This window comes from Leptodactylus fuscus, chromosome 7 (assembly GCF_031893055.1).
Source record: "Leptodactylus fuscus isolate aLepFus1 chromosome 7, aLepFus1.hap2, whole genome shotgun sequence".
Lineage (NCBI taxonomy): Eukaryota > Metazoa > Chordata > Amphibia > Anura > Leptodactylidae > Leptodactylus > Leptodactylus fuscus.
In genome coordinates, this window is record NC_134271.1 from 150,379,690 (window position 1) to 150,391,682 (window position 11,993).

At 41.6% G+C, this 11,993-nt stretch overlaps 1 protein-coding gene across 1 annotated transcript in view; it reads left to right on the forward strand.

The window, feature by feature from the left end:
- IGSF9 (immunoglobulin superfamily member 9) overlaps nucleotides 1–8,890 on the forward strand; it is a 79,252-nt gene extending 70,362 nt beyond the window's left edge. Inside the window, exons 20-21 of the mRNA XM_075283290.1 lie at nucleotides 5,033–5,178; nucleotides 8,279–8,890. Coding sequence (XP_075139391.1) covers nucleotides 5,033–5,178; nucleotides 8,279–8,499 — 367 coding nt within the window. The 3' untranslated portion in view covers nucleotides 8,500–8,890. The remainder of the gene's footprint in view (nucleotides 1–5,032; nucleotides 5,179–8,278) is intronic.
- Nucleotides 8,891–11,993: the final 3,103 nt, after the last annotated feature.

The window sequence follows — 11,993 nt, forward strand, 5'->3', positions numbered from 1 at the left end:
TATAATACTACCTCCTATGTACAAGAATATAACTACTATAATACTGCCCCCTATGTACAAGAATATAACTACTATAATACTACCTCCTATGTACAAGAATATAACTACTATAATACTGCTCCTATGTACAAGAATATAGCTACTATAATACTGCTCCTATGTACAAGAATATAACTACGATAATACTGCCCCCTATGTACAAGAATATAACTAGTATAATACTACCTCCTATATACAAGAATATAACTACTATAATACTGCTCCTATGTACAAGAATATAACTACTATAAGACTGCTCCTATGTACAAGAATATAACTACTATAATACTACCTCATGTGTACAAGAATATAACTACTATAATACTGCTCCTATGTACAAGAATATAACTACTATAATACTGCCCCCTATGTAAAAGAATATAACTACTATAATACTACCTCCTATGTACAAGAATATAACTACTATAATCCTGCTTCTATGTACAAGAATATAACTACTATAATACTGCTCCTATGTACAAGAATATAACTACTATAATACTACCTCCTATGTACAAGAATATAACTACTATAATACCGCTCCTATGTACAAGAATATAACTACTATAATACTGCTCCTATGTACAAGAATATAACTACTATAATACTACTTCCTATGTACAAGAATATAACTACTATAATACTGCTCCTATGTACAAGAATATAACTACTATAATACTGCTCTTATATACAAGAATATAACTACTATAATACTGCGTCTATGTACAAGAATATAACTACTATAATAGTACCTCCTATGTACAAGAATATAACTACTATAATACCGCTCCTATGTACAAGAATATAACTACTATAATACTGCTCCTATGTACAAGAATATAACTACTATAATACTACTTCCTGTGTACAAGAATATAACTACTATAATACTGCTCCTATGTACAAGAATATAACTACTGTAATACTACCTCCTATGTACAAGAATATAACTACTATAATACTACTCCTATGTACAAGAATATAACTACTGTAATACTACTCCTATGTACAAGAATATAACTACTATAATACTACCTCCTGTGTACAAGAATATAACTACTATAATACCGCTCCTATGTACAAGAATATAACTACTATAATACTGCTCCTATGTACAAGAATATAACTACTATAATACTACCTCCTATGTACAAGAATATAACTACTATAATACTGCTCCTATGTACAAGAATATAACTACTATAATACTGCCCCCTATGTACAAGAATATAACTACTATAATACTACCTCCTATGTACAAGAATATAACTACTATAATACCGCTCCTATGTACAAGAATATAACTACTATAATACTGCTCCTATGTATAAGAATATAACTACTATAATACTGCTCTTATATACAAGAATATAACTACTATAATACTGCTTCTATGTACAAGAATATTACTACATAATACTACCTCCTATGTACAAGAATATAACTACTATAATACTACCTCCTATGTACAAGAATATAACTACTATAATACCGCTCCTATGTACAAGAATATAACTACTATAATACCGCTCCTATGTACAAGAATATAACTACTATAATACTGCTCCTATGTACAAGAATATAACTACTATAATACTACCTCCTATGTACAAGAATATAACTACTATAATACTGCTCCTATGTACAAGAATATAACTACTATAATACTGCTCTTATATACAAGAATATAACTACTATAATACTGCTTCTATGTACAAGAATATAGCTACTATAATACTACCTCCTATGTACAAGAATATAACTACTATAATACCGCTCCTATGTACAAGAATATAACTACTATAATACTGCTCCTATGTACAAGAATATAACTACTATAATACTACCTTCTATGTACAAGAATATAACTACTATAATACTACTCCTATGTACAAGAATATAACTACTATAATACTGCCCCCTATGTACTAGAATATAACTACTATAATACCGCTCCTATGTACAAGAATATAACTACTATAATACCGCTCCTATGTACAAGAATATAGCTACTATAATACTACCTCCTATGTACTAGAATATAACTACTATAATACTGCCCCCTATGTACAAGAATATAACTAGTATAATACTACCTCCTATATACAAGAATATAACTACTATAATAATACTACCGTGTTTCCCCGAAAGTAAGACAGTGTCTTACATTCTTTTTACCCCCAAAAGTCCCACTATGTTTTACTTTCGGGGTATGTCTTATATTGGAAAAACCAACCCCCCCCATCATCATCCTCATCAATCATACACGAGGAGTTAAGCGGCGGCCGCTGGCAATGTCTGCGTGCCGCTTACATACATTGCAATGGGAGCGCGTTATTCAAATAGTATTCGTTCATCTCTAACTTCAATTGTAACTTCTTACAATTGAAGTTAGAGATGCGCGAATACTATTTGAATAGCGCGCTCCCATTGCAATGTATGGAAGCGGCAGGCAGACTTTGCCGGCGGCCGCCGCTTAAAGGGATTCTACCATTAAAAGAAGTTCTTTCCTCTGACCACGTCGGAATAGCCTTAAAAAAGGCTATTCGTCTCCTACCTGTTTCCATAGCCAGCGCCGCCTTCTTTCTCTGCTGCGTCCGCCCCGTCTGTCTCTTCTTTGGGCCTCATGGATGACGCATGCGCAGTCGGCTCTGGCTGCGAGAGCCTGTTAGAGCCGACTGCGCATGCGTCATCCATGAGGCCCGACGGGGACACAGACGGGGCGGACGCAGCTGAGGAAGAAGGCGGCGCTGGCTATGGCAACAGGTAGGAGACGAATAGCCTTTTTTAAGGCTATTCCGACGTGGTCAGAGGAAAGAACTTCTTTTAATGGAAGAATCCCTTTAACTCCTCGCGTGCCGAGCGCTTCCATTCATTTCAATGGAAGCGTGCCATTGAAATGAATAGAAGCGGCTGGCAGGGGGGTTAAACGGCTGCCGGCAATGTCCTTCTTCACAGCGCTGTGCTGTGAGAACCGGGGGGAACGCCCCCTCCCTCTCCGGGGAGTTCCCCCCGGCTCTCACAGCACAGCGGAGCCCCGTTTTTCCCCGATACAGTAACACCCCCCCGAAAGTAAGACAGTGTCTTACATTCTTTTTCCCCGAAAGTCCCACTATGTCTTACTTTCGGGGTATGTCTTACATTAGCCGACCTCCCTAAAACCCCCGCTACGTCTTACTATCGGGGGTGTCTTACTATCGGGGAAACACGGTACCTTCTATGTACAAGAATATAACTACTATAATACTACTCCTATGTACAAGAATATAACTACTATAATACTACTCCTATGTACAAGAATATAACTACTATAATACTGGCCCCTATGTACAAGAATATAACTACTATAATACTACCTCCTATGTACAAGAATATAACTACTATAATACTGCCCCCTATGTACAAGAATATAACTAGTATAATACTGCTCCTATGTACAAGAATATAACTACTATAATACTACTCCTATGTACAAGAATATAACTACTATAATACTGCTCCTATGTACAAGAATATAACTACTATAATACTGCGCCTATGTACAAGAATATAACTACTATAATACTGCTCCTATGTACAAGAATATAACTACTATAATACTGGCCCCTATGTACAAGAATATAACTACTATAATACTACCTCCTATGTACAAGAATATAACTACTATAATACTACCTCCTATGTACAAGAATATAACTACTATAATACTGCTCCTATGTACAAGAATATAACTACTATAATACTGCTTCTATGTACAAGAATATAACTACTATAATACTACCTCCTATGTACAAGAATATAACTACTATAATACCGCTCCTATGTACAAGAATATAACTACTATAATACTGCTCCTATGTACAAGAATATAACTACTATAATACTACTTCCTATGTACAAGAATATAACTACTATAATACTGCTCCTATGTACAAGAATATAACTACTATAATACTGCTCCTATGTACAAGAATATAACTACTATAATACTACTCCTATGTACAAGAATATAACTACTATAATACTGCTTCTATGTACAAGAATATAACTACTATAATACTGCTCCTATGTACAAGAATATAACTGCTATAATACTACTCCTATGTACAAGAATATAACTACTATAATACTACCTCCTATGTACAAGAATATAACTACTATAATACTACTCCTATGTACAAGAATATAACTACTATAATACTACCTCCTATGTACAAGAATATAACTACTATAATACTGCTCCTATGTACAAGAATATAATACTATAATACTGCCCCCTATGTATAAAATATAACTATGATCTGTACACAATGGTCATGTTTAGAGATGAGCGAGTAGTACTTGATCGAGTAGGTATTTGATCGAATACTACGGTATTCAAAATACTCATACTCGATCGAGTACCACTCACTATTCGAATGGAAAAGTTCGATGCAGAACCAGCATTGATTGGCCGAATGCTATACAGTCGGCCAATCAACGCTGGTTCTTCTCCTACCTTTAGAAGTCTTCTCCGTGCAGCTTCCCCGCGGCGTCTTCCGGCTCTGAATTCACTCTGCCAGGCATCGCTTGTAGTGCGGACATGCGCAGTCGGCTCTGCCCAGGCCCGATGCCTGGCGGACTGAATTCAGAGCCGGAAGATGCCGCGCGAACGCTGCACAGAGAAGACTGCTCGGAGGATCCAGCCCGACCCTCACTCATGGACTTGGTAAGTATAATTTGATTGAACGTTGCCTACCCCTGAAACGAGCATTTCTCCCCATAGACTATAATAGGGTTCGATATTCGATTCGAGTAGTCGAATATTGAGGGGCTACTCGAAACGAATATTGAACCTCGAACATTTTACTGTTCACTCATCTCTAGTCATGTTGACTTGGTATTTGCCATTCACAATTTTTTTTTAGATCCAATATAATTTGGTAAGTTCAGTGAAATATCGATCTCTGAAATTGTTGTCTATGAAATGATAATATAGTGTTGTCCTGTACAGGAGGAATACATCTGTGGATGAGAACTACGAATGGGACTCTGAGTTTACTCTGGAAGTTGATCTTTTGGATGCTCTCCAGGTCTATCGTAGTGGTAACAGCGGCCAAACCATCTCCACCATCTCGGCTGGAGAGGTAGAAAGACAAAGTGAGTGAATCATTATCTATTGTATTTTTCTGGATAAAGTGTGTCTTCTACTCCAGTCACATTGTGTCTGCTGTCAGACTTATGACCTCAATTAAGCTGTGTTATAATTATCTATAGCACCATTCACACTGCGCTGCTATCTAATAACGCAAAACCAAAATTTCGATTGTAGCTTTGAATGTGAAGAGAAGTAAACCCAACAATGGCCTAAAAACCGCCGGAGTTCTGGCCACACCGATAGACTTTTCCGTTCCTATATTTTCTGTCTATGTAGTTACCAGTCCACGTGACGGTATTAATTGTGCTGTCAGAGCGAATTAAGCTCCTAAATGTCGGCTGGCCAGGAGTCCTCTGGGGATTTGTAGAACATTGGTCACCTCCAGGGATCAGCGCCTCCTCCTCTCTTCTTCAAGCGAGACAACACCAAGGACAGGCCTCGTCTTGCAACGTCAATAAGTGGAAACATTGGGCTCCCCCGTGGGGGCAATTACGGGCCACACGCTGAGGATTCCAAGAAGCTGAGTGTGGGAATTGCCAGGAAATCCTGACCGGGGCACAGCTATTTCCCAGATAAGAAAAATAAAACGGATTTGGTGGAGGTGAAGGATTCAGTCTAAGAGATCACAACAAGACAGAACCACGAGATGTTTGGTGGAAGTGTCACATAAGGAAAAGCTTTTGATCACAAAGGAGGTCAACCGACTTCAAGTTAAGTCATCTGTGCCTAACAAAGAATCAAACAAAATAACACATCCCAAAAATAGGGCATAGCACGAGGGCCCGGACTAAAGAGTAGACTGTAGACTGCAAAGTTGTGTAAGATGAATTGGCCTACAAGGTCACTAGCTGCACAATGTGTACACAGTGGTGCAATCTTCTAAGTTTAAAGGTGGCCATGCACATTAGACTTAATTCCAATTTAGGACAAGCCCCTCTAATCAAAATATGGTTCCTGTGGTTCATTTAATACTGCCACTAGTCTCTGACAGGGGTGAACCTGCCTGTTTGGCCGCCCGAGGCGGGCGACAGAAAGCCCCCCCCCCAGGAGGAGGGGGCGGAGCGAAGGGGGCGTGGCGGAGTGGCATTAGCAGCCAGAGAGCAGGCAAGGAGAGGACCTGCTCTCTGCCTGAGCGTGAGGGGAGGCCGCTGGAGCAGCACTGCGTCCACAGGGCCTCCCCAATGCACCGCTCGGTGACGCTAAGCCAGTCCAGAACAGCTTGTCCTGGACTGGCTTAGGTAAACAAAAATGCCGCCCTCCCCGGGGCCCTGGCATAGTGCCGCCTGAAGCGGTCGCCTCATGGGAGGTGCGGCGCTGGTCTCTGATGACATTTCATTCATGGTCACGTGACTGCTGCACTGGCCATAGTGGCGATGTGGCGTGAACCTCACAATGTTCTTCTTATATTCATGAGGTTTGCCAGAAATTAGAGTAAAAACAGGAAGCTCAGGGTAGAAGTGAGTAAGCATAACAAACAGTGTTACTCACCTCTCTCGGGCTCCATCGCCATGTCCAGAGCGGAACCCCCGTTTTCTGTGGGTCTCTTCTGTTCCCCTGATTGTATCGAAGCCTCATGAGATCGGCGTGCACCACATGACTGCTGAGTCACAACCACAGGCCTCAGTAGTCCCAGGGGACCACTGTCATCATTCAGGGGACCAGAAGCGACTCTCCTCCCCTGGGCCTCTGCTCAGACCCCAAAGTACCATAGTGGTTTGTGGGTTGCCGAACCCCACATTTTTTGGAAAGTCTATAACAAAGTTGTCTGGTTACGCCCCTGTTCGCCCCTCCCTATTTGCCAATAAATAGTGTACTAGTACCCAACTCTCCACAAGGTCCTCCAGGTTACCTAGAGACTCTTTACTGTCTTAGTGACCATCATTTGAGCACAGAAGTAGTTACTTGTATTGGTCCATCTCAGAACTTTCCTTGACCTCCTTATAAACCTGCACGGTGGGCCGTCGGGAAGACTGAGGCGTCTTGGGCATGATGTCTTTAAATCATAAGCTGAGAATCCATACTTATTCCTTCTCATGAGGATCTCGGATGACTCGGGCCACCTCCTTCATGGAAAAACATGGATGCCTTCTCACAAGGCCCGGGGCTTGGAATGGAACAAGACAACGTCTCAGAAGAGTTTTACAAGAAAAACATTAGTCTTTGTGTAATTACAGTAATCGCTCCTTGGGGATAGGGAGCCTCCCTTGCCAAGATGAATGCAGCTTAGGAACTTTCCATCCCTTCATAGACTCGGTGACAAGTTCATTGTCCATTGAATTTCTATTGCTTGATAATCGGGTGATGACGTGCGCCAAGGTTTGCAAGTGGAGGCTTGACTGGAGACTTATTGGATCTTACGTGCCATGTATTCCACGTATTCAGTTGCTTCGGTCTCTGCACTGCTGAAATTTACCATTTAAAGGTCATGTTGCTGATTTATGTTCCTGACAATTTTTTTCCCCCAAAATCTTAATTTGATCCCTATGAGCAGTGAACATAACTTATCTGGGAATACTTACAGATCTCTCAACATGTCGGACAGGCTGAGCCACGTTTTACAAAAAATGGTTGGGGAGGTGTTTTGCTCGGAACTATTGAAATAATGAAAGGGTGTTTCTGGCCCCCAGATGGTTTGTCACATTGAGTCACGAGATCAGTATCTGATCGGTGACGGTCCAGCAGCCAGATTAGCTGGACCAATGCAGTGCTGTCCAATGCAGCAAGTTACTGCAACTCTGTGCCTGTTACGTGAAAAGGCGCAGAGATGCTTCCATCCCTGTCCAATATGATAGTCTCTGTCGGCTGGAGACTTCCAGATCAGCTCATCAGTGGAGGTCCGGGCGTCAGATGCTGATGACTTCTCCCATGCAACAGTGGTGCCAAGTTACTGCAACTCTGTGCCTGTTACGTGAAAAGGAGCAGAGATGCTTCCATCCCTGTCCAATACGATAGTCTCTGCCGGCTGGAGACTGCCAGATCAGCTGATCAGTGGGGGTCCGGGCGTCAGATGTTGATGACTTCTCCACAGAATAAACCACCTAGAGACCAGAAAACTCCTTTTGCTATTGTTACTGCTAAAACTTTTTGTCTCTTCTTCCGCAGATGTAAAGCTTCCTTCAGAGGCAGCCCCATGCCCGGCAGGTTCGGGACCAGTGGACGCGTTGGAAAGTCGTTACCCTCAGGCTTTGTCCAGCCCAGAAGAGCGTTGCGCAGCCTTGAAGGAGGAGTTTTTAGAATATCAGAGGCGTAGACAGGCAGCACAGAAAATACATACAAGGAACAAAGACTACGAGGAATGTTTTGAACAAGCGACACTGTTATGACCCCCATTGCTGTTCCCTAGACTGGAACATGTACCAAAACAAGACCAGAAGGGACACTGTTATTGAGGTCATTATCAGGGGTATTTTCATCTCTAGTCTGAGTTTACCATCGTGTTCACCAACACTGGCCAAATAAACATCAGGATCATCGTCAGTCAGTAGAACAACCGCACACAATATGGGCTAGATAACGTCAGCACCATTGGTGACCCCATCGCGGTCCCTTAAAATAAAAAAATGAATGGCTGCAGATTTGTAAAATTATAGGACACACTTAATATCAGGCCAAGTTTAATGAGTTCTGAATCCATCAAGACCACTGCCTGGGTTGTCACGGGTCCTAATTGTGTCCCCACTCTTAACACTAGAAGTCCCATTTGAAGCAATGGTAGAAATGTTAAATGACCCCTCTCTGGGACTTCTAGTGTTAAAGGGTATATTCATATACAGTGACGGTCAGCATCCTTATATAAGGATTAGGAACAAATCTAACAAAATAAAATTACCCCTCAATGTATTTTTAGCCACCAATTTGTGTCCATGATGCACAAGAATGGATATCTTGGATATAAAGTAGCCGCTTGCCTACAGAATGGCCTCCAGATGCCTCTCAGGGGCCCCGTTTCTAGTTTGTTCCTTTTGTTCGCTGTCATCTACTACATTCTCAGACAGAGTTGAGAGCTACGTGTTTTTACGGACATCTCCGTACTCGCACACTGTAAATAATTTTAGCATTGACCTGGGTGCAGGCGTATTGGATAGATCATCAAGGGGTCCCCAGAGAGAAAGAAGGCAGCTGAAACCTTTCATCGCTCTCCTGACACGAGATTGGCCACATTCCCCTAAAACCCCCATCTGTATTAAACTTAACCCTTCCACCGCCATAAGCCATGGTGTCTAGGTTGGCTACGTATATACTCCTTATGGAACATATTAGGGCTTATTTTTGGAGCGTTGAAAGTAGCGACCAAGAATGTGACGGTTACGGGGGGAGAAGGAAGCACAATACGTGGACATGAATGCTCAATGTTGGTCATATTGGCCAAATCTATGGTCAGATTTACACTCCCACTTGGCTACAAAAATTAGAATATTGCCAAGGCTTTATTTTTGTATTCGACCATGACGTGTTACATATTTAGAAGACCCATATACATACATGTAAATGGAAAATAACCTTTTGGGGCCTCACTATAAACCAGAGCTGAAGACCGCCAGTACCCATGGCCCCGGTATACGTCTGAAGTCCAGGCAGGAGTAAGCACTTAGTATTTTTTAGGTTTTTTTTTTTTGAAGATCAGTTCTGTATTCTGACTCCATTAATCATCCATAGGATATGATGGATGGGGGTGTTGTACGCACGGTATAATTTATATTAAAGCACCGCTTATGACTTATTCATGGCGGAGAGGCCGTATCAATCATAAAAACAGCAGCCTATCAATGGTTGACGACTCGGAGGCACAATGTGCTTCATGGCTTTGCTTTTAAGATGTTTTATTTTATACAAAAAGTTGGATTCTGCGAAATCTATAGCCAACGGGTCGGTTGGCTTCGAATACCTAAATAGTAAGCATCTAGGGCTCGGGATTAAGAACAGGAGGTGGTGAAACGTCTGCTTATTATTATGTATTACTAGAGATGAGCGAACAGTAAAATGTTCGAGATTCGTTTCGAGTAGCCCCTCAATATTCAACTACTCGAATCGAATATCGAACCCTGTTATAGTCTATGGGGGGAAAATGCTTGTTTCAGGGGTAGGCAACGTTTGATCAAATTATAGTTACCAAGTCCACGAGTGAGGGTCGGGCTGGATCCTCCGAGCAGTCTTCTCCGTGCAGCGTCCCCGCGGCGTCTTCCGGCTCTGAATTCACTCTGCCAGGCATCGAGCCTGGGCAGAGCCGACTGCACATGCCCACACTACAAGCCGACATGCGCAGTCGGCTCTGCCCAGGCCCGATGCCTGGCAGAGTGAATGAAGAGCCGGAAGACGCCGTGGGGAAGCTGCACGGAGAAGACTTCCAAAGGTAGGAGAAGAACCAGCATTGATTGGCCGACTGTATAGCATTCGGCCAATCAATGCTGGTTCTGCATCGAACTTTTCCATTCGAATAGCGAGCGGTACTCGATCGAGTACGAGTATTTCGAATACCGTAGAATTCAATCGATAAATTGAATACTACTCGCTCATCTCTATGTATTACATCAACCTAAACACTAATCCTGTTCCACCGGAGAAACAACGTCTATAGGAATTTGCCAAATATGGCAATTTTCTGAAAATTTTGCAAATCCAATGGACAGAACACAAATGGAAAGGGGTCTTTTTTGTATATCAAACAGATCTGCCCATGACGATGTTACCTTAAGTCGTGTCCGCCTACCATTTTGCATTGAGCAGCTTTACATGGACAGAATGGCTAGTGACCAGTGGATAGAATAACTACGAACTGTTTTTGTTTTTAAATTGTTTTACATAAAACTTGGAAATCGTTCTTGAATGTTTTGCTACCACAGTGTACGGCCCCTTCTTCGTGTATTTTATTCTCTTTTACGTTTCCTGTCCCATTGTCCTCCATGGATAATGTGGTAACTTTTTATGATTTGCTGTCATCGTCTTTGTTCTTTCTTTTTGCTCCTCCATCTTGTCATTTTTATAGGCCTCTTTCTCAGGGCATCCTCACATTGTCTCTTCTTTTTTTGAGTCGCTGCCTATTGACTGCTGCCTTCCCGTGTAGCTTTTCTCAGGTAGTAGTTTGATGGGTTTTCTACTCATTGACTTGTCTATTCTTTTCCTAACCGAGTCATTTCTCCCATCCCTAGCTTGGCCAAATGAAGTCACTTTTTCATCCTCTTCTCTTCATGCCAACGTCCATCTTTTCCATCACCGGTAAAGTCTCTCCATACGACAACCTCTTTAGAAGACCACCGCTTTATCTAGACCTGATTTCCTGTGACAGATTTCAGTGCCATCATATACTATGCATACAGGCCATCTTCTTTCTGAGGACATTTTCTTTCGAAGACCATTTTCCATGCAAATTTGGGTGGTGATATCAACGAGGTGGCACTATAAGTAGTTTGTGTTTTTAGCCCGCTCCTTGATGTCTCTGCTCCTCCATTCCTCCTACTAAATTTTAAATCACCTTGTCTTAAAGGTGGAGATACACATTAGACTAAAGTTGGCCAAATGTACCAATGTTGGCCTACTATCTAAAGAGTATTAGATGTTCCACCATTCCATAAAGGAATGCGCAGGGTCAGTTTCAACGTGTTCATTTTTTGTTTTCACCCAAGATAATCTTGGCTTATTGCCTTGTCTCCATCTGCTCGGTTCGATGAGGGAAGATCGGAGAGAACATCTTCAAGTTCATATCATCCATTATCTGATTCAGAAGTTCTTCTCTTCCTTTGTCCACTTCCTTGGCACTTCCTCCTCACTCTTTTTACTCAACATCTCTTGTTTGCCGACAACTCTCCTATAGTCTTCTTAT